At 38.1% G+C, this 24219-nt stretch overlaps 1 protein-coding gene across 3 annotated transcripts in view; it reads right to left on the bottom strand.

The window, feature by feature from the left end:
- The window catches only part of PCSK5 (proprotein convertase subtilisin/kexin type 5), a 256122-nt gene that overhangs the window by 103845 nt on the left and 128058 nt on the right, over positions 1-24219 (bottom strand). For all 3 annotated transcript variants that reach the window (XM_086629996.1, XM_086629997.1, XM_086629998.1), the window contains exons 9-10: positions 18864-18964; positions 7418-7521 (exon numbers count right to left, since the gene is read on the bottom strand). In XM_086629996.1, coding sequence (XP_086486122.1) covers positions 7418-7521; positions 18864-18964 — 205 coding nt within the window. The remainder of the gene's footprint in view (positions 1-7417; positions 7522-18863; positions 18965-24219) is intronic.

Genomic DNA, 24219 nt, shown 5'->3' with positions numbered 1-24219 from the left:
TTCAGCCAGTGAACAGTATACCTGTCCAAGCCATGAGCAACCTTTTACTCCAGGAGAATGCTGTGGGAAACAGTGTCAAAGTCTTTACTAAAGGTTAGGTAAACAACATCCACAGCTTTTCCCTCATCCATTCAGCAGGTCACTTTGTTATAGAAGGAGATCAGGTTAGTCAAGCAGGATCTGCCTTTCATAAGACCATGCTGATTTGGCCTGATCACCTCGTTGTCCTGTACATGCCATGTGATGGCATTCAAGATGATCTCCTCCACAACCTTCCCTGGCACTGAGGTCAGACTGACAGGTTCGAAGTTCCCTGGATCCTCCTTCTGGCCCTTCCTGGAGATAGGCATCACATTTGCTAACCTCCAGTCAACTGGGACCTCCTCAGTTAGCCAAGACTGCTGATAAATGATGGAAAATGGATTGGTGAGCACTTCTGCCAGCTCCCTTAGTACCCTTAGGTGGACCCTATCTGGCCCCATAGATTTGCGTGTGTCTAAGTGGTGTAGCATGTTGCTAACCATTTCCCCTTGTATTATGGGGGTTTCATTCTGCTCCTTTTCCTTGTTTTCCAGCTCAGAGGCTGGGTACCCAGAGAACAATTGGTCTTACTATTAAAGACTGAGGCAAAGGAGGCATCAAGTACATCAGCCTTTTCCTCATCCTATGTCACTATGTTTACCCCTGCATCCAATAAAGGATGAAGATTCTCCTTAGCTCTCCTTTTTTTGTTAACGTATTTATAGAAATATTTTTTATTGTCTTCTACTGCAGTAGCCAAATTAAGTTCTAGTTGGGCTTTGGTCCTTCTAATTTTATCCCTGTATAATCTCATGACATCTTTGTAGTCCTGCTGAGTTGCCTGCCCCTTCTTCCAAAGGTCACTCTCTTGTTTTTCCTGACTTCCAATCAGAGTTCTCTGTTCAGCCAGGCTGGTCTTCTTCACTGTTGCCTCGTCCTGCAGCACATTTCTTGACCACTGTGCCCAAGATGGTCTCCAACCATCACATCACCCACAAGTCCTTCTCTGTTCACAAACAGCAGGTCCAGCAGGGTGCATTCCCTAGTTGGCTCCCTCATCAGCTATGTCACAAAGTTATCTTCCACATACTCCAGGAACCTCCTCGACTGTTTCGTCTTTGTTGCATTGTATTTCCAGTAGAAATCTTGGAAGTTGAAGTCCCCCATAAGACTTCTCCCAGCTGCTTATAGAATATTTCATCTGTCTCTTCATCCTGGTTGGGTGGTCTATAATAGACTCTCACCATGATCTCTGCCTTGTTGGCCTTTCACCTGATTCTTATCCACAAACACTCAACCCTTTCATCACCATTATCAAGATCTAGACAGTCAAAACACTCCCTAACATATGGGACTACCCCCCCACCTCTCCTTCCTTGCTTATCCTTTCTGAAGAGTTTATAGCCATCCATTGCAGCACCCCAGTTGTGTGAGGCCTTCCACCATGCTTCCATGATTGCAACTGTATCACAGCACAATGTCTTCCAGCTCCTTTTGTTTGTTGCCTGTGCTGCATGCATTAGTGTAGATGCGCTTCAGCTGGGCTATTGATCCTGCCTCCTGTTTTTTGGGGAAAAGCCCTAAATCCTTGTGCTTTGGTGGTTTCCAATACACCGGCAGCGTCTTTGCTGCTGTGTGGATCTCCATCCCCGGCCTCCACTGAGATGGCTAGGGTGCTGTGCACATTAGTACAGGGACATTTCAAATGTGCTCTTGTGTACTCAGCACATCAAGAAGCAGACCAGAGGACCTCGATAGCACACGGTCCTTCGAACACTGGCATGCTGCCACCAGGTTTATATGTAGTGAGCCTGGTTTTATCCCTTTCCCCCTTCAAATCGAGTTCAAAGCTCTTTCAATGAGCCCTGCTAACTCCTGTGTAAAGATCCTTTTCTCTTTCTGAGACAGGTGTAGCCCATTTGTTGATAGCAGGCCTGGTGTTGTGTAGACCAACCCATGACCAAAAACCCCCAAATTTTACCATGACAGCAGTCTCGAAGCCAGTTATTGATCTGCTGGGTCTTCCTGTTTCTTTCCTGATTATCCCCTGCAACTGGAAGGACAGAGGAGAACACTGCTTGTGCTCCTGATCCCTTAACCAGTCATCCCAAGGCCCTGAAGTCTCTTCTGATTGCCCTTGGACTTCTTATTGCAAGTTCAGAGCAACGAAACTAGTGAAGGGTTTAGAGAACTTGTCCTATGAGGAGTGGCTGAGGGAGCTGGGACTGTTTAGTCTGGAGAAGAGGAGGCTCAGGGGGGACCTTATCGCTCTCTACAATTACCTGAAAGGAAGTTGTAGGGAGATGGGGGTTGGTCTCTTCTCCCATCTTACGAATGACAGGATGAGAGGGAATGGCCTCATGTTGCGCCAGGGGAAATTTAGGTTAGATATCAGGAAAAATTTCTTTCCAGAGAGGGTTGTGAAGTATTGGAACAGGCTGCCCAGGGAGGTGGTGGAGTCCCCATCCCTGGAGGTGTTTAAAAACCGTGTGGATTTGGTGTTGAGCAACATGGTTTAGGGACTCTGACAGTGCAGGGTGAATGGTTGGACTCGATGATCTTCAAGGTCTCTTCCAACCAGACGATTCTATGATTCTATGGTTCGCCACTGCCTACATGAAGAACCTTACTTAGTAAGGTTGTGGTTCATGTGGCTTGCATTTGGAAACGGTATGTTATATGCTTGTTTCTTGATAAATGTAATTCCCACAACACTAAAATCACATAGCTTAATATCTGGTAAATAAAACTCCAGATATCAGATTTTTCTGATTATAGTACCATTAAACCAGTGGTTTAGAAAGAAACACTACCAAGCTCGAGCCTTTTCAAGGACTAATGCATGTGGACACAAAATCTGCTTAAAGGGATTCTCTGGGTGGTGTAGAGCTGCAGAAATAGCTCTGTGTCATGGCTTGGCAACGAAGCCATGGGCCTGCTGAGAAGAGCAGGTGGCCAGAGGACATGGCGCGAGGGGTATTCCTGGTGAGGAAACACTGCCTTGAGCCAACATAGCCCTGAGAGAGCGAGAGAAATAAGTCACATGTGAGATAGTTTGCAGTTCCCCATGTCCGTCAACAAGTTGAACAAGAAAACTAGCCACAGCATTCTAAGTTGTCTGCCTGAAAATATCAGCTTAATCTTTCAAGCACAAAAAATCATTAGTCTAGCTTGCATAGGATATTGTCCTCCTCACTCCTGCAAAGACCAATGCAACTTCATGTATTTGGTGTCAGACTGACAACTACCCAAAACTGGATATTACAACAGCCAAACTCAAAGCCTGTGTTTCATTTGCTCCACGCACCATGCCTATGGGTATTAGGGGTGGGTAACAGTTGATACTGTCTGTTAATGGCATGTTAAAATACCAACTAACACCTGTAAGACTGGAAGGTCTTTTGATAGAGGAACAGCTTTGATTGGTTGACATCCCCATTCACAAGTGCTTGCTATTTTTCGAAAGCCTTAGGCCATCTTCCAACAATTACCAAAAAATATAATTTTAAAGCTATTGAAAATATGCATCAGGGTGTTTATGAATAGTTTATTTGTTTTCTTTGAAATGTACACATTGTTGTGAAGATTTTCTTGCTGGTCTCTGAATATGTGCTTGGTTGCTGGTCACCTTACAGCAATTTAAATCTGGCCAATCCAGGTCTCCTATCTAGAAGCATAGACAGGTTCATCTCTTTCTCACTGCAAGACTTGTAGTGGTCTGCTCACAACAAGAATAATCACTAGTTTTATTAAATACTGTAATTAAGCAATCATGATGAAAGGCCATAAAACATTAAGTAACCAACTCTTTCCAGTGGTCACTCTCCAGTGGAAGCAGCAGATACTTTGGATAACCTAAAGGGATGCGATGTAATTCTGGTAGTGTGTTACTTGCTGGCAAATGAAATGACTCTTGGATTTTTTAGGATGAATATCTCCATTGGGCCTAGGAACGGCCTGAAATGAAAAAAAGTCGCTAGAGTTTTGACTTCCTTTTATCTTTCAGTAGTATTTTATTTCACAGTACTGAAATGTTATCGTCTACACTTTAGAGAGAGGAAGAGTGAAGGATGTTCTCTAAAAAATCTCCCTACAAATTAATTGTATTCCTTTACTACAAATGGTCTATTTCCCCAGAGACAGTATTTAACAGTATTTGGAGCTTCACTTACAGATAAAGAATTGTTCAAATGGTTTGATCATTGTTGTTAAAACTGCAGCTTCATTCTGTAACTTTCAACCTAGAGACAAGTCATCATTAATGCAGCATTCCCCTTTTTATGAATGCAGTTGCATGTCGTTGACCAAACAACTGACAGAACAAGGAGCCTTTGCATACCAATCTTCCATAGCAAAACCAGATCAACAGTTTTGATATCTTCACAAAAACAGATGGTCTCTAGTATTTTTCCAAATAATCAGTTAATTAACTGCTTTAATTATAAAACCCCCTCTTATTTTGATGTGAAATTGAGCATATCTCTTTATCTAGTGACAAATTATACGTACAACTGACTAACCACAGAATATCCCAGAATAAATATTCAAGTCTTTCTTTTTGAGATTACCAGGTAATAAGTTCCTGAGGAACGGCACATGCTGGCTGACAACAAAACAATAATAATAAAATTACCAAGAAAAAATTATTGCCCATTCCTGAGTTAATTCTATTGACATGCATTTAACGAAAGCTGTTTATTTGCCAGAAAATTAAACAAATAAAGGGCACTGCTCTAGCAAGTCACTAGCTGGCCCAAGTGTTTTTAATGAATTAATCTTTCTTTTTATGAATGTAAGACAGAAAAAAAAAAAAAAGGAGATCTTGCAACCAGGAATGACATCTGTGAGCTCCTTCTGTGTGTTCTGCAATGGCAAAACCCTGCCAGGGACTACAGCGAGGGACAGGGTTGCTACGCAGCCCAGCAAAACAGCCCCCTGAAAAGGCATGCTGACCCACTTTCAACTACCAACTCTTGCTGACCCTTTGTTGAGTGAGAGGTTCTTCCAAGTTTTTGTTGTTTTCACCCTTTCAGTTCTCATTTCTAAAGGAGCAAGCCTGTCTCTCTCTTTCTCCTCATTTTTTTCTTTCTTCCCCAGTATGCATGGAAGAAAGGCAGATTGTTTCTTGTGACTGTCATTCCTTTAGTTAATTAAAAAAAAAAATAATTCTTCCACCCCTTCCCTTGTTAAGAACATGCCGTGGAAGAAATATGGATCTTGCCATCAACAAAATTATGATACAATTCCTTAAGGAACTCAGTCTGATCAGAGTAATTCATCTATGAAAAACCATACTTTAATTGTTACTCTTGGCAACAGTGAAGGATAATAGTGTAATATTATACTAAACATTGCCACGTGCAATAGTAAAAAAACTGTTTCAGTCTTGCCAGCAGCGGTGTGCAAACCCCCTTTCGAATTCAGGTTTGGATGTTGTGATTTAATCTAAATCTTTTGCTTTTCCTTCTTCCAAAACCAACAGAGGTTTAAAGAGACCTGCATTTTTATTGGAACCATTTGCTCAGCCTAAGTTGCCAAAATAATTTAGTTAAAACTAGTGCTTTTATTTGGGTTAAGGTTGATTCCTGAGCTCCACAGAGGTCGGGGCACTAAGTTTATCTTCCTCTTTTTCAATTCTGCCATGGAGTCTACAGCAGAGTTCTGTCAGTCCAAGTTGTATTTCCTGAATCTCAGCCTCCCACTTGAGCTTACCTATGTTTGTGATTTTGCACAAGTGAAGGAGAAACCTTTTTTCAGCCCTTTTCCTCACTATTTATCCACTCCAATGCATAGAAAAACACATGGCTCCAAGGATTCAGAATAAGCAGGCTCCAGTGGTGCAATAGTGCAAGTCCTGCTGCCAATGCTGCTACTGCTGGTGTGTTAGTGTGACCTCTTCTTTGATAATGAGTGACAGCTGCTGTGAAATGCCTCACAGGGTGTTTGCCTCTCTCGGGCAACAAGTGGAAAAACATAAAAATACAGAATTTTGGAAGTAAGTTATGGAAAAAGATGCTCTACTTTATGCTACTTGAAAAGCATTGTTTGAATTTCGGATAGCTCCAACAAAATGGTAATACAGTCTCAATCTCCTGCCAAAACTTTTTAAATCCTGGGAAATGTTTCCCAGTAACAAATACTGTAATGTTATTGCAATTAAAGAAGTATCTATTTCTCCCTATGTATGTGTTCTTGTGTGTGGGCATGCACTTGTAAATGGGACAAAACTAGGCTCTTGAATGTCAGAACCTTCACGTGATGAGGGGGTTCGAGTCAAATGTCACTTTCTAAATCTATCCTCTGCAGTTCAAGCCTGGTTTGGATCCAAAAAATGAAAGCTTCTTTGGTTTGGTTTCTATTCCATTGCATCAGAAATGTCATAGGTCAGATGATATATTAAAGATGTTCCATGGTATCAGTGCCTTGATCTGATATAGATTGAAGCTAGGCTTCAGTTTTAAAGTGAAACCAGGGTAAAGATGTGATAGTTCTTGTATATTACATTCTTCTCTCAGGAGATCCTAGCACAAACCAGTTCAAATCTCATCTTAAAAGAAGTACTGCAGTCTTGGGCAGAATTCTCATGAAAAGAGAACCAGAAACAAGCCACTCTGGGTATTTTTTTTTAGATGTAAACCAAACTGAAAGCAGTGAGAATTTAGTGAATGAGAATCAGAAGGCAATCTGTGTTGAAATGCAATGTTGTATGGGTTCAAGGTCTAGTTTTAACCCATCCTGAAAAGATATATTTTATTTAACGGCACAAATGTTTACCTCTGCTTGCATTACAAAAGAGAAAAGAAGATAAAAAAATGCAGCTTTACTACTAAACTACAAGACTGTACAAAATTTTAGAAACCTACAAGACAGCTGACTGAATAGTATGATTTCTGTCCCATGAAAAGTCCTGATATCTCAAGATTTGATTTTACCCTAAATCTGACAGAAATATTAAATATAAATAATGTAGGGTAAATCATATAAAACAGAAATTTGAAATACTGTTTTGTCTTTTTTTAATCAATATTATCAACAATTCTGAATGAAAACATGATCGGAATCCAGAAACTGCTGTATCTTCAACTCTAGACTATTTTATCAGAATATTAGCTATACAAGGAAAAATTAAAAACTGCCAATCTACTTAGTTTTCTGCCAGTGTTACCTGAAATGGACTAAAGAAGATCTGGCCAATACATTTTGTAGCTGCTGTTTTTGGGTTAGTCATTCTAAGAGGTTTTCCTTATGAAAGAGAATACAGGCCCCTTCAGTTTGAACCTGAAAGGACTCAAAACTATGCACAACATAGGGTCAAACAAACTACTGAAGGTTATTTCTTCTTCAAAAAATATCAAATAAGATGTTGCCTCTAACGGCAAAGAAAGGAAACTCTCACCCTTATAACCAGCTGCGTTGGTTTTCCAGTCGTTAGCGTTCAGATGTCCTGCACGTGAAGTCCTGACAATAATATGCTGTATGTCTCTCCAGGTCAGAAATGGACTATGAAAAAGGGGAAAGACAAAAGTCATAGATCAGAAATATTTTATCAGCATACAGGGATATCAGGTCGTGTAAGCTAAAAAATATCCAAATCAAAACCACCCTCATTTCTCTTCTCTGCTTTCCTTTGCTCCATTTAAAAGAATGTGTCCTAATTTCACAGAATTACTACATGAAATTATTTACACAGCTGGGAGTTTTGCATTAAGCAGACTATAACAATATATGATAATATTCTATTCCATAAAACTTCAGGGAAGATGAAGGACTACATTTCACAGAGAGGTAATTTGTTTGACCACCAACTACTGTATGTTACCTACATTGACCAGTGCAATGAAAAAAAAAGCAAAACATTGGCTTGCTGAAAAGCCCTACTAAATCTTACCAACTGCATGCTCAAGCTGGCAATTCCTTTAGACTTTCAGCTCCTATCGAAGCTATTTCACGTGCCTTTGTTGTTAATCGTTTGTCTTTTTACCCTTGGTCTTGGAATTCACTGAGGGTTTGTGTGTATTTTTCAAGAAGACCAAGTAGCCAGCACTGAATCTGAATAGTTACAGAGCAAGTGCCTGACTGCACAGGTGTGTATTCCTTTAACAGATTCCTAATAACCTGTCCACTGGGAAGGTGAAAGAAGATGCTGTTTGCATCCTCACTATGACATTAATACCCATTTATCTTGCAGAACCAGAGCAAATTTTTAGAGTATAGTTTTCTTGTTTTTCTTAGATCCACCCCAAGGAGAATTTATTTTCTTAGAAGATGATCTAAAGGTGCATTGCCATCATTGAGGTATTTTTTATTTCTCCTTTCAATTCCTCAGTATCATTATCTGTCCTTATTGCACTCATTGGCACAACTCCACTCAGTTGTAATGATGAAGATAGACTAGAATAAAGTTTATCAGACCCAGCATTGGCTGTCTACACTGTCCAGGACTAGGCAGTCATTGAAATCCTGGGAAACCTTAGTTCAGTTCCTTAACACGTAGACAGATACTCATGGGTATTAACGCATGGAAGTTCACCTGTGTTGGTGGAACTACCGAGCATGAAAACCAGTTTCAGAACCATGGTCCATAATTCCATACAAAAGAGAAAAACTTGGGACATATAGGACATTCACTCACATATAACTAATTTTTACTTATTTTACTTTCCAATAGCCTTATAATCCATATGCTTGAAGGCAGTTAGGAGTTGCTGCCTAAAAATGTCAGACTTCTTTTATGTAACAAGATTGTGAAGAATAATGCAAAGACAGGGACCAAAACATTAAACTATACGTATTTTTCTTGTTTCCTTTGCCGTAATATGATTTAAATTCTGAGTATTTCTATTCCATTACAGAACATTTCCCAGTACATGTGTAGACCATGGGTATGCTGATGTAACCTAGCAGCTTTCTACCTACAGCTGTGACACCACAGGAAGTGGCATGTATTCTTCTAGAGTCAACACATAAAGTCTTGTCTGTGACTGTTGTTGAAATATAAAAGAGGAGATGCAATAATCTGAAGAAGGAAGATGATTTTTAAGTGAATCTCTTATTAATTGTAGCCAGAATTATTTGTAATTTCTTCCAAGCTGTATCAATTCATGGCCATTTAGTTACTTTGGGTTTTTTTCTACAAGATATAAGGGTATTCCCATGTTTAAATTATTCTGTTATTTTTAAGGAGAGCTGATGATTTCTGTTCCTGAGCATTTATTAAAGCATTAATATGCCCAGAGACACATTTTTTTTCTTAAAGTGGAATTTCTCACACTAGACAGTTGGACTTGATTGGCAGCAATTGTTCATCCAGCTGAGCTGGTAAAAATGACTAAAAAAAAAAAAAGAAAAAACTGTCATGGAATATAAGGAGCATTAAGGGTTTGTAAGATAGGGTATGTTTGGACAGTCACGTAACATGCTTCAAGAAAAAAAAAATCAATATGATTTTATACCAGCTCAGGAATTTCACTGAGAGCCTGTGTGAGGTCTCAGAAAAACATGTTTCAGGCCTTCAGGAAGACCTCCAGGAATCCCAAGAGCTGCCTTCTTTATAATCTGGAATCTAAACAATCTATTATTCTGTAAAGCAAGCTGTCCATGCTATTAGTGAAAAATAAGCCATAAAATACTCTTATCAACTTCTAAAAGAGAGATTCAAGATAGGGTGCACTCAACTGAATATTTAAAGATGCATGATGGCTCCAATGGTGGATCTAACTGTGCCTAGATAAAGGATCTAAAGATATAGTAGCCTTCACTTGATAATACTAACCTCTCATAAATTGGATTTATTGGATTGCTCAGTCAGCAAATAAGATTATGTCTCAGCATCATGGTTTACTTCTAAAAGGAACAATCATGGCAGATCTTGAAAACTGAACCATTCACTGTTGTATCTACCATTTTATCTAATCATAAAAAATAATGCCAGAATTTCTGGGGCAGAAAATCTCAATCAAAGGTCTGATTTCCAGGACACAATATGGTATAGAGTTAAATCAATCTATCTCTTATGCAACCTCCAAATCCACTTGCTTACTGTATAATTCATAAGATTGTTATGTTTTCTTCTCAAGGAATGGCAGTTTGTGCATTTTCATGTCTAAGAGATTTGACAGCTTAAGAACAATCTTCAAATCAATTTCCGTAGCATACTATAGGACCTTAACTATACTAAGAGTTGAGCTATTGCCAGATTGAAATTTTCTCTCTACAGTAGACACTTCATTTGAAATGAGATAGGTCTGCAATTGTTTGCCCGTATTTTTTTTTTCAGAAACTTAAAAAAAAAAAAGAGAGAAAGAAACTGGAATGATGTCAAAATAGCAGTTCATTTGGAAAAAGAAGAGGGAGCTTTTGTTGCTGCTGTTGTTGTTGTGTTTTTTGGGTTTTTTTTAAACAAGATTGTCTAGTAGCCAATTTTAAAGCATCTGGAAAAATCACAGAATTGGTCAAATATTTGTAATACAAATACTGTAAAAACTCCTAAGTGAGTAAACAGTTGTTTGCTAGCCATGTGGGCCCCAGATCCAGACAAGATGTCACTGATGCTAATTGATTTGCCACTTGATTAATCTCAGAGGAATTAATTGCTAAACATCTTGAAATGAACAAATGCATTACCAAGAACAGTACTAACTCTGCTTAATAATGGATTGATTTCAAAAAATGGGCAATTTCCTTCCAGAAATTTTTTTTTCAATGTCTCATCTGGAATTGCCTTGGGATTACACATACCAGACAATATTCAAAATCAAACCAGAATAAGCAGAAGTGAGAACAATTACATACAAAAGTGCTTGCACAGCAGCCAAAAAATAATGAATGTTGTGTCCTTAACCAATAATTATACTCTAAGGTACAGCCGTTTTCTTTCAGACTCCTCAAAATGTTTATGAAACAAGGTAAATGAGAAAAACTGAAATAGGACAAATATATTAAATTATATTACAGTAATATTCATTTGAGATTTAACTGTATCTTTAAACATGCTGCTTAGAAATAGTAGATCATAATTTTTGGCCAAATCTGATTTCTTCATTCCACAAGTAGTCTCCCCAGTGACAATTGGGCTAATCCTGGAAACAGTAAAGAATTCAGGCTCTATCCTTTTGCATAATGATACTCTGCCAAAAATAACTGTTCAGAAAAAATAATTGGTGCAAGAGAGACAATTTGCAAAAATATCATTCAATGCAACAAACACATAGGGTGAAACTTTGGTTGGTTTGTTGGTTTTTTTTTAGCAAAATGATATAGTTAGCAACATGAACAATGATTGCTACATTATCTTCATTATCAGCAATTTGAAAGTGTCAAAGGTGGCCTAGCTGAAAAAATATTTCTAGCCAAATAGCAGAGTCTGATGAGAACTGCTGGAAGACTACAATAAACTTTTCTCCAAAGAATCAAGGAAAAACACAATATCACAGGGTGGATTAAGAAGACAATCATCATGCAAATTGGAATGATCAATTTGGAAGTATCAAATAACCTTCTTTAGAAATCTTGGCTATGAGAGAACAGACATGGATAATTACTGCTATAAAATGGAGTTTCTGTGCCCTAGACATCTTGTAGAGCAGTAGGAGATCATTTTCATCACTAATTTCTGCATAACACCACCCTTATGGGCTTTATGATAAATCTATAAACAAAACAGAAGAAAGAATTGTCTGGTTTATTCACACATTCCCATCACTCACACATTAGCCGAATTGTTCCATGAGATCTACAACCCTACTACCTGTCCTAATAACTTTGATATATAGCCCCAGGGACAGGAATATTAGCTGTGTTACTGGGAGACACTCTTCTTTCCCAGGTCGCATAAAGAGTCCCCGTGAAGACGGTTGTTGCAGCACAGAATTTTAAGAGGTATGAGACATGAAGGCAACCTCTAATTGTTGTGCTTATCCTGTGCTTAGGTGTCTAAATGGTCTACACCATAACCATTTCATTCCCGAAAATAAGAAGATACAAAAATGGACCCAGTGTTTAACAATCCAGTCATGCATACACATGGAAATACAACACGTGTTTTTGATATCCTTGACACCCTTATAGGTTCTAATTGTCATATACACTGTAAATAATCCTGTTAATTTCCTGCTAGAAAAGTAAAGAATATTATGTGCTTGCTGATCAGCATGTAGTTCTTCCCTGTAAACATAACTTAAGTTTCTGCTTTAGCGGTCTTTTCATTTTCTGACTTGGTAAACAACTGTTTATTCAACTAGTATATCAAACAAAACCCTTTTGTCACTTCAGAGTTCCTTCTTTGCTCACACTTCTTTTCTGGGTTCCAGATTGTTTGTCAGAAATTTGCCATTTCTCCTGCTGATTTCTGAGTCGAATTCAATTTTATCCATAAGATCTCTTTGAAAGAAACCCAAGCCTGGCTAAAGACGATAATCTCTAAAAAAAATTCATAGCAACTGAAAATACTGTAAGTCAAAGGTCAGTTATTAGCAGTGTTAATGGCATCTGCAATTGACCTCTGTCTAAAGGGATGTGCAATTAATGAAATTTTGGGAAAATATCTTTCTAGGATCGAAAATGCTGTCAGTAGCCTTTTACACAAATTGTCATGTTCCTTCTCTTCTTTCATTAATAACTTAATTTAGGCACTGGACAAAGAAGAGCAGTGATACACATCTGAAAACAAATTGCTGACTAAAACTCATTAAGTTCACATAATTTAAACCAATGACATTCTGAAGTGTCCTGGTATTTGCCAAGTTTCACTGTGGAAAGTCACACTGGATCCGTTAATTTCAACAGTCACTAAGTAACTTCAGTACATCACTCATATTTTAAACATATTAATCTTAAACATCTCAAGCTTACAAATTCTACAATATCAGAATTTTCCACTTAAAGCTATAGCTTTTTTAACATCTTTTCAAGGCAATACCATTTGCCTGTACACCACCATCTTCATCGGTTTATGTCTGGCTCTACTTTATGCCATTCAGCTTATATTTGCACAACATCTCCATAGTTTCTGCAATGCATCCTAGTCTCTTCATGAGAGAGGGCATTCTGAAGGCTTTTGCATTGGCTACAACTATCTTTGGGCTTGTCTTCATATGGTTTTTTTAGGACAGAATACAGACAAGTCGTGATATGACATGACAGATATATTCCTTTAGACGAACAGCAGGATAAGCAGCCATACATCTACCAGCAATGGTGTTCTGGTGTACCTGTGTCAAATCTGCAGCGCACACAGTGGTGGTAGATTCCAGAGCCTACAGAGTATCATGTTTTTCCCAGAGACAGAAAATCCTAAGTGCCAAGAAGAAAACAATCAATTGCTCAACTGATGGTTGATGATGATAACATTCTGAGGAGAAATCCCTTGAAAGAGAGATCATATCCCTTATTGTGCCTTCTCCAGAGGAAGAATGAAATGGGACCATCCAAAAGACAGTGTGCACACTCTGCTGAGGGACAACAGCACGGAAGCAACAGCAACAAAAACCTTAGGACAGTTGCCAGTTTTAGAACCAGCTGTGACTGCACATGTGGGGAAGTCTGACATTATCTTAGTTTAATGCAGGCAGCTGTGATTAGCATGGTACCCAGGCTATTGATTTGACCTATCTGCCAAGTCCAATGATACTGATCACTTTTAATACAGTTGAGCTGCAACACTGTGGAGCAAGGAATCCCAAAAGAAAAACTGCAAGGAAACTGCAATCCAGTGAACCTGCTCCTCTTCCACCTTCCTCGTTTTCATCTCGCTGTAGCAACACAGACAGGGAAAAGCAGACAGGTTCCCTGCTCTCAAGGTGAACAGGCAGTAGCACACCTAACAGCAACTTCAGAGACAACCCTACACAGCCTCTAAAAGCTGAGGATGGGGAACACTTGGAGAACCAAGAAACTACAGGGAATAGAGCTGCCAAACTCTTAAATCTCTCAACTGAGGACATACCAACGGAGATTTTTGAAAAGCCTGTGAAAGTAAAAGGCATTGCTGTGGCACCAGAACAATGGATGTCCATTCGTTCTATTTCTAGCTGTTGCTCAAAGTGCAGATGCAGTAAAACTCAATGAAAAAGTTAAAAATTATCACACTCAAACTTTTTTTTTTTTTTTTTTTTTTTTTTTTACCCTAGACTCAGTTTAAGAAACGTCTGGACGGAATTTTCTTAAAACCTTTCTAAAGCAAGTAACATGGAAAATTTCAGACTGAATGATTATTCTTTGGCAAAGTTACGTGTAACTGAAAACAGGACCTTAAAATGGGAAACACTGGGTAACCTGAATTCAGGAAAGTACTTCCAAGTCAATCTCAATATAATAACTGAAATTGCATAAGTGGCACGGGTGGTTAAAGCTCAAGAGAAAAACAGGTTCTAAATTAAGTGTTGATTTATGTTTACATTTTTCAAATACTTCACCATTAAGAGTATTATTTTAAAACTGCTCCAAAAATGTAAAGATTCACAAAAATATTTCTAACTCACACAGTCCAGTGCTCTCTTTTGTAACAGGCAGTCAATCAATGGAGCAAAGACCTAGCTAATGCTGATGGCCTTAAATGATAATCTCTCCTTCTCTTACACTGGAAGGCTACACAGAGGGGTCACTGACAGCACTTCCACCATTTGTCTCAACTGTCCCATCACCTTCAGCCTCTGACTATATTTATGAACCAGCAAACTCCTCATAACTTTGACGACAGAAATATCTTCTCTGTATCCAAAACTGCCCCTTGCCAGACAGTATCCTGCTTTTTTTTTTTTCGGTAAGAAAATCAATCAATATGGGAAGTATTGTAAGTATCTGATCGGTTTTCAGAAATCCAAAGTATCTTCCTCTGACACTCATGACCCTTTGTAATGTGAACTCCATTTTCCTTTCATCTCAGTGGCCATACTCGGTTATACTGCCTTTTAGAAGAACGTAGTGCATTGTTACTTTTTTGAATGGATTGTCGGTATCAGAATTTAGTGAAATTCTTTATCTCTTTCCAGCACTATCTTGTTCTAGACTTGGTTTCATGTAACCAAAGACAAATGAAGTATACAGTTCATGAGAAGAGAATCATAGCAGAAAACAGACTCTCTCCAAAGCTATACCACTGAGTATACCGCATAGTAGAAACATAGCACATCAATACTTCCATTTCAGGTGCTACTTCTTACTCATGTAACTGCACTTTATATACCACGGGTTGGAAAACATACATTGGCTTATAGGTGGTGGAACATAAAGTTCACTGAGAGATATATAATGTATCCTTCTGTCAGCAACATAAAATTTCTTTAAATTTGGTTTCTCCAAAGGAACACGTCACAATGCCCACTGGAACAAATGTGGGTATACTGTCTCTCCCGACTCTGATCCACCCAAATCCCCAATGCAAAATTTTCAGGGATGAGAACGAGTATTCCTGATATCAACAGTAGATGGTACTATGCAATGCAAATAGTTTATTTTTAGTAAGAAGATTGCTGCCTCTGCTGACTAAAACGATCATACTTTATACCCATAATTGCTGGCTGACAATTAGCAAAATTCAGCACTATGTAATGACTAAGAAGTGCAATACACAAGCAAGCACTTATTCATCGGGCCTTAACAGGATACTAGACACACTGGGAACCATCAGATAAAACAACTAACTACCCGAATGCCACAAGAAAAGCATGAAATATGAAGATTAAGAGATGCTTTTTTTTGAGTGAGAGTTGTTGCGTATTTACATTTCTTCATTACACCCTCAGGGATTCCAAACAAGCAGTCTGAAACTCGGTTACACTTTGGTCTTGCAGAAAAATATCCACTTGATACTCAAAATACTGGAGCAAAAATGCAATTCATAAAAAGATGCATTCACATTATTTGAAATTGGGGTAGTAAGCAGACCACCATCCCAAAACAATTTGTTGCCAGGATTTTAGGAGCAGATCCCAGCTGGAAAAAACAACTAAGTGGAGAGTTCAAATCTTCAGGCAGGTAAGAGGTCCTCCATCAGCTATTTGCCAATCCTACCATATGGGGCTTATCAAAGAAAGAAAGTGGCAGGTTGGAGTGGAAATCTGCCTTGCTCATTTTCCATTGGTTTAATGTACCTTTGCGTGTGAGTTGAAGCAGCCTCTTGGCTGTTCTAACTTGTATCCGGGCCAGACAAGTGCTCTGTTCACCTCCTGATGTCTCCCAGGAACAGAACTTGGCTTCTGGGGAAAACCGACCTCATAGGCTCAAAACTCTTCCACGATATAATTTGTTGTGTGTTCCAGCAGAAAGTGGAACGAAGTATACATTATTACAGACATATTCAAGAACTGTTCAGGACTAAGTGCTCCAATTTTTAAGCAGCTTGCTCTGTTAGTTAGAGCATAACTAACCTTGCAAAACTCCTTTCCAACCAGTCTTTTAAAAAAATCTCACATAAACACTAGTGCTACTAGCACAGGCACTAATATGGAATCTAAGGAAGAAACTATGTAAATGCAAACTCTGAATGAAAACCAGTTCTAGTAAACCCTTATGCTAAGCCACAATATCACGTGTCCATGTAACATATCTTGAAACTATTGGAGAAAATACTTAAGATGGCTTCAAAACTTCTTTTTGCATATTTCAATTCCTAGCATTTATTTAGGATCACCTAAATTGGTAGGTATCACAGGTGAAAAATACAACCTGAATTTTCAAGTCAGATAAATAAATAAGAATTACCATTCCAAAGCTGCTTGAAATAATCTGAATAGATTTCATACAAACAAATCCCAGACACTTAAATTGAATATATTACACTGTGATCTCCTTGTAATATTAAAAGCCTTACTTCATAATCTATAACTTCGTAAGACCAGAGGTTTCTCCAGCCCTAGGACTAGATTTATTTATGGTGAAAAACAGCATCGGGAACTTGAAATATTTCTCTCCCTAGTTTCCTTTTTCTTCTTTACCTTTTTTCTTTCATTTCTTGATGGTGGTTGTGTTCAGAAAATTATTTGTTAAGTATACATAGGAGAAAAAAGTTAGTAAATGGAATACAAATGAGGAAACCCACATTTCTGATATTATTAATATAATTTCTATGGATCTATTCAAATACACAGGGTAAGATTTGGAAATAAGTAAGAACCCTCCATATACTGATACTGAACAGAATCCGAAAGGAGGCAAAAGCAATATATTTTTTCCCTGAATCTCTTGTTAGCATCATGCAACAAAGTACTACAAATACAAAAAAGTTACTAGGATCTTTAGCAACTGGCAGATTTTGTCTCCATCACAGCATGTGAAGCCTTAACATAGTCTTGACTTTGTTTCTATCATAGCAACTATTAACTTTGGAAAAAAAAATACCAATCCATAGGCAGTAACATGGATTTCTCATTGATATAGACACCAAAGTTCACAGAGAAAAAAGATTGTGTAAAGTGTGTTTTAAGATGTCATAATCAGCAATAGCTTGGTTGTAGGTATCGTGCGCTATAAGTCTTTGAAACTTTCAACTACAGCAATCATTTGTTAGAGAATGCACACAAAATATCACATAGAATACAAACCATAAATTACAAGCAATCTCCACTCATTAAGAAATAACTAGAAAAACTTTCAGTAGATGGAATTTATGCATATGCAATTTTATCTGCATGTGCAGGTTGTTTAGAATCAGAAGTTTGGGATTTTAAAACTAAGATTAAGAAGAGACTAAAAAGACTTCTTTTTTAAAAAAAAGCATTACATTAACTTTTAAAAATACCTTTGATCTTAATAACTGCATTAAAAAAATCTGATTACAATGATACAAGTGCTGTGCTACTTGAGATTACGTCAGCTCTTCAATTACTAACTCTTATTCTCATGACTATATCACAACAGCAAAAAAGTATTCTGTGTTAAATATTGGCCCATAGTTTCTTCAAAACAGCAGCATAAAAGATGGAAACATAATTCTGCTGCTATGAACTACACACAATTTGAAATTACTATGGTGTGCAAATTTTTTATTTCCTTTAAAGGAGCTGGCTACCCCCAGAGGAAACTGTTTTTCTTCAGAATTTAACAGAATCAATCTTCTACCACTTAGAAACATTTGATTTCAAGCAGGATTTAGAGTAGAGCATTTCACCTTAGACCTGCAAATATTATCTAACACAGGGCAAAGTAATGCAAAAGGTTTTGAAATACAGATTTCCCCGTCAAATCTCCAGTATTTCTGCTGCTCCATAAAGCATGTTAAAGATCTATACTAGACACAAAGAACAAAATCCTGCAGTTGAGAAAATGTTTGTAAGATGGAAACTTTCCTGAGCTAAAGGTAAAGGAGCTACACTATCCATGGTTTTTACAGATGAGGAACTAAACCCATCAGAAAAAAAAAGACTTGTGTTGGCATGCAAAAGTTGAGAATTTTTTTTTTTTTCATACTATATAAATGTCTGTTCATGGTAGCCTAATAGCATCCCCAAACTTTCTTTAATGTTCAAGAGGGGACACCACTAAGGGGAGCCTGATGAATGCAAGAGGCAATCTACAGTAGCAGGCAGGGTACAACAGATCTGGGCAGCACTGTGATGGTACTGTAAGATGTTGTGAGGATCCTGTACACCATTTAGTGGAAACTACCTGTGCTCAACACCGTTTCAAGATATTGCAACACTGAGTACTCTGCTGTCACTTCCATGGTGTCAGCTTTCCTGCATGTGAAATAAGCATGTGATTCTTTCCTGCCCTGGGGAAGGGTACTGTGAATTAATACAACAAAGTTTCCAAAGCACTTTGAGATCCCTGGATAAAGGTGCTGGATGACTGAGAAAGATCTTTCCATAGGCTTAATTGTTTTTTTCAGAGTACAACTCAGATCTTACTTTGCTTCCAGTGCCAGTGCAATGATGCCTGCAGCCATAGGTGCAGAGGCTGAGGTTCCAGTATGGCTGTCTGTGCAACGCTGCCTCAGGTCTGTGGTGATCTGGAAGAAATTGAATGTGTGAAATTTAGAACACAGCTTCAGAAATCAGAACAGGTTTCATTTGCTCGAATGAGTCGCACATACGTGGAGGGTATTTCCTTCTTTCATTGCAAGGAAAAGTGAAAAAAAAAGGTGTCTGAATACATGACGTTACATGTTCTGAGCTTGAAGTCACCTGTGAACTTAGAGAAGTGTTCTCTGTATCGCACTGAAAACATAAGTTGGCCTCTGTTTTCTTCATGGTATGATCAACAAAAAGACTTGTAAACTAGAAAAACATGCAGAGGGTTTTAAAACTGCACAGTTAGAACGCTGCCCTTCTATTTGCATTTATAGAGCACTTTCCATCCAAGAATCTCAAAGTGCTTTACAGACAGGAATGAACTAAATCTTATAGTGCTCTCTATATACATAGTGGTTATGCCCATTTTAGAGACTATAAAAGAGATATGGAGGACTTAATCAGGTTGCCTGAAGTCAGACTGGAAGTATGTGAAAGAATAGAACACAGTTGGGCTCACATAGTAAGTACTGTGTTTAATTCTTCCTTCATGCCTTATGCAATAATTCACATAAAATTAAGCAACAATTCATTGGAAAATCCTGATGTAATCACAAATTTGGCCTACACATCACCAGCCAATTAGTTATTTGCAGCTTTAAATTGTTACGTATTGCTTAACTATATGGTGCCACATACTTTCATATGTAATCTAAGTGGATGTTTAATCTATAATGTGCAATACCAACTAGAGGCACAGCCTTCTACTTAGTGTTAAGATGTTCCTATCACATAATGAATTTTAGGTAGATTCTATCTGTAAGACAGTAAATCACACAGAAAAATGTGTTTATTCTAAATTCTGCTTCTTTCAGGCAATGTTAATCTAAAGTGATTCTAATCTATGCTCTTTCCAAAAAAGCGGCTCCTAGTAAGAGCAAGGCAGTAGAGACAAGAAATCACTACTACCTAACAGAAGAAGCTCAAGCAAAACCCATGTGGACCTGAGAACAGTTACTAGCAGACAGCAGTCCACAGCATGGAAACCTCCATGAAGGTGGCAGAGCGAATGACCTGTGATGGCAAACATTATTCTCAGCATTTCAGCTGATCTCTGAGATTCAGTCACTAGCAGACATAAAATATCTACCTGAGGGGCAGAGAAGTTACTTACACAGCTTCTTACCTAATTGTACAGAATTATTGTGTTTCCATTTAATCTGATTCACTAGTATCATACCTCATTGCAAGACAGATATGCACAAAGATGGGAGAAGGAAAGGATCAGAGAATCAAAAAATCTCAAAAAAAACACAGGGCATGTAAAAATACCTCTCTGGTCTTGAAACTTGAAGATACGCAAAATATATTCTGAAAAAACAGCCACATCCCATCTGGGCAGAACGCAAGCAACTGGACGTAGGAGGTATGTGTTTCACGCATTTACGTTGGCCATATTCAGTACTATATGTATTACATAATTTGTGCTGCTGAAAGTTTTCATGACATGTAAGCACCCGTAAGCTAACACAGAAGACTTCTAACAGAGAAGGAGCTTAAAGCACTCAGGAAATGATTGTTGAAAGGAAGTAGTGAGCAAGTGAAACAAAATGGAAACTTCTAGATGTTGAAAAAGATGGATTAAATAATTTATAATGTCATATCCCCACACCAGTGAACTTAACAAAGGCCGGATTCAAGAATAATGAAGTCTAGAAAGAACCATTTTTTCCCCATTATTTAATGAACACCTTGTTAAACAATTTCTTTTATCTGTCATCAGCTGAAAGTTGAATACCATAAATAAAATGTTCATATAATTTATCTCTTGCCTTCCCTCCTATTGACTCTGTATTAATTCAGACAATGGAAATTAATAGTGTTGGAAAAACCTTTATGCATGCAAATTCCATAAATGCCCTGACAATATCAAGAGACGAAATTGCAGCAGGAACAGCCCTAACACTACACTGCCTATACGTGCAAATGCGAGTAGTGATTTTGCAGATGAGATTAACATGGCCAAGGGCTACGGGATGACATGCACCCAAATAGAGACATACAAGATTCAGGTATCCCATTTGGGAAAACACTGTCAGTGCTGTGGTGAGGAGTGGAAGGGAGGCCAGGAAAAAGGGGGCAGAAAAGGAGACTAGTACATACTTCTCACTTTTATATTCTGGTACCTTGTTCCCTGCAAAAAAAGTGGTGCAGCAGGCACTTTCCTTAGAAGACCAAAGGGTAGCAAAGCCTACCCGAGCTCAGAGACGTGCCCTCATAGCAGCTTTTCCTTAAGAGACAGCCTCTCTCAATACAGTGAAAAGCACACTGTATTGTGCTATCTGTGTTTCTCATCTTCTACAATAACATGCTTCCAGAGTGTTTTTATTGTCCTGTAGCTACAGATACCAAGCACAATAAAGCATGACATCTCATTGTTTGGTAACGTTGTCTCTCATGTTCTAAGTGGTTGTTGTGGCAGCAGTTTGAACTACAGACCCTTATCTCTCTCTTTCACTCAGCAAATACTTCAGCAGAAAATGTGTATGGAAAGCTTCCTAAATGGAAATCCCATTTGAACTATTTCAAAGGAAAGTTACTGACAGGAGCTGAGATGTTTAGGTGTAAATTACCTCCAAGATCTGAGGTGTGTTTTTCAGCACTATGGATTCACTGTCAGAGAAGTGTCGTGTCTGTTCTTAGAAAAAAAGAGTACAGGACCACCAACAGGCCCGCAGGTTCCAAGAAGAAAAATAATGCCCCACATTCCTGAACTGCATGAGGGCAACATCATTAATCACAATAAAAGGATGTAGTATTTGACAGCACCATGAAGCTGTCATTAGTGTATCCTAGCCGTTATTCTGATCAACAGGGGTGGGGAGAAGGAGAAATTTTTGAATCTTTTGTTGAGTACAACACATTTGTATGCTTCAAATACCTTTGTAGTAACTGCTGATCTATAAAAATGCTGATCAGACTACTCAAGAGGAGTCCATGGAATATTGCTACAGCCATGAGTTACATCCAGTTCTAAATCTTTTGAATCAACTAGATTTGACAGTGACAATGTTTCTGGTACTGGCCTAGTTTAACCAACATGAAATTAGCAACAGACACCCTGATAAAAGGCAAATAAAAATGATACGAATCACCACAATGCACTGTAATACCTGCCATATGCAGAAGTCCAACAGCTTTCAGAAAATGCACACTTTTACTACAGAAAAATCTCTAGACACACTTTAATAGCTTTACAGAAGCAACTTGCTCTGAAGAATTCAGGAGATGTCATTTCTGTACAGTCAACATGAAGGCTGCATCATCAATCGTTCTATAGTTTCATCAGTTGGGAGGTTAATGACTAAGGTAAAAAACGGGATTTCCCTTAGCAGCAAACATGGTCACTCTTCCTCTCCCACACCTCCACATTTCTTGCTATTTCATATTTCATGACACATTTCTGCTACAGTTCTTCAAGATATGTTGGTTTCTATGAACCTATGTCCCTGGAAGTGACAAGGGTTTAACAAAAATCTACTGTTCGTTCTCATGTCCTTGGCATATCTACAGATACCCAAATTTGAAGGTGCCGTGCTGTGTGTATCTTGATACCCTGAAAGAGCTTCTGAGCAAGAGCAGGTTTTTGTTTGTGTTAAGAACTGGCAGGAGATGTTGGGTTTTTTGTGGTTTTGCTTCAAGTTCTGCTTAGAGCAGAAGCTAGTCAGCAAGGCAGAAACATATCTTAGAAAAGAAAGAAGCTCAGCAAATGAACTGGCATATTCCAGAAAACAAAGACATAGGTGGAACAGTAAGTAGAGAGGTTATTTTCAGAAGTAAGTTATGTAATAGGTTTATAAACTGTATCTGTGAGGGACTTTCAATGTAAATTTCTTAGTGTTTTATGAATTCAAAAAAGGAATTAAATGTGATGCATTTGTGCAAAATGTTTGATAAATGAAAGGCCCATATAGGTAACTATATTAGGTGGTGCTTAACCTATCCTAGCTGCATGGTCTGGAGTGGGGAAGCTATCTTCCAGCATTGTTCTATAGTATTCAAAACAGCAGAGAAGACAACAATAGAAAAATATCCTGACAACTGTATATTATTAGCCAATATTTCTGCATTCACTCTGTTATGAGAGATAACCTCTATAAAGAAGTATATTGTTGAAGTCTTTACTTACTGTTGATTTGCCTTTGTCCCAGAGTGTGAGATTCTATGCCTATGCCCGAGCTGGCATTTTACAGCTGCTCTTGAAAACACCTAAAAGTAATTCTAGTTCTCTAAGAGTCTATGTAAAAGGCACACACCCAGCTGCATATGCGAAATGTATGCTTTGGGCATGTTAATACATTGAAAGGTGGAAACTTGGTCCATAATGGGCTAACAGTTACTGCAATAAAATCTGGTACAACGTGAAGTCTAGCACACTTGGAATACCTTCCCTGAGCAACAAGGAACTCATGCAAGATAGTAGCATCAGTGTGTGTTTAACCGTCCTTGTTAGCTCTGATTATTTCAGGCCAGAATTTGCTTCCATTTACTTTAGTTCAAAGCCAGTAAAAAAGCTCCATATGGAAAACAGAGTTGTGTAGAGGAAATTACGTTCTTATGCTATCATTATTCTGAAAAAACCCCGCGGATTAGAATATCTTCAAAAATTATGTTACATTGTATATTTATAACAAGTAATTATAAAAATGTGTAGTAATGAAAGGAGGAAAAAAAAAAAAGTCTTTTGTGTAGTTATAAAAGCGTGGATGCTTCTATTACTCCATATTAAAACCAAAACATTTTTAGAAGAATTTTTAGTCCACACAATGAGCGTCTAACATTTGGTTACTGTTTGTTCATTTACCTTATAATGCATTCTGCACATATTGGATACAAAAACAGAAAAGCAAAAAAAAATTATATTAAACAAAGAACTGCAAGGAAAAATATGAAGGAACTGTGGAATACGACACTATAAAGTTGTAACCATGCATTGTCCCTAAACTGTGGATAGGTATGTCTGTACTACCACATTGCAGAATTTCACATGAAATTGGAGTTTGTTCTGAGTTACATGACAATAAATAAGAATGAGTTAATTTGGTTTTGATTGCAAATCCCATGCCAGGTCAGAATTTTTTTCCCCCTATTTTGAATATAGGAGTCTTACTCCAACAAACCAAATCACCATATGCCTTGATCAAATATTGTTACTCTTTTCATGCTATGGCATGAAGTTGAGCCCTTCATAGCT

Source organism: Tauraco erythrolophus, chromosome Z (genome assembly GCF_009769465.1).
Source record: "Tauraco erythrolophus isolate bTauEry1 chromosome Z, bTauEry1.pri, whole genome shotgun sequence".
Taxonomy (NCBI): domain Eukaryota; kingdom Metazoa; phylum Chordata; class Aves; order Musophagiformes; family Musophagidae; genus Tauraco; species Tauraco erythrolophus.
The sequence above is the reverse complement of the archived record's forward strand: the minus strand, read 5'-3'. Positions and strand labels throughout refer to the sequence as shown.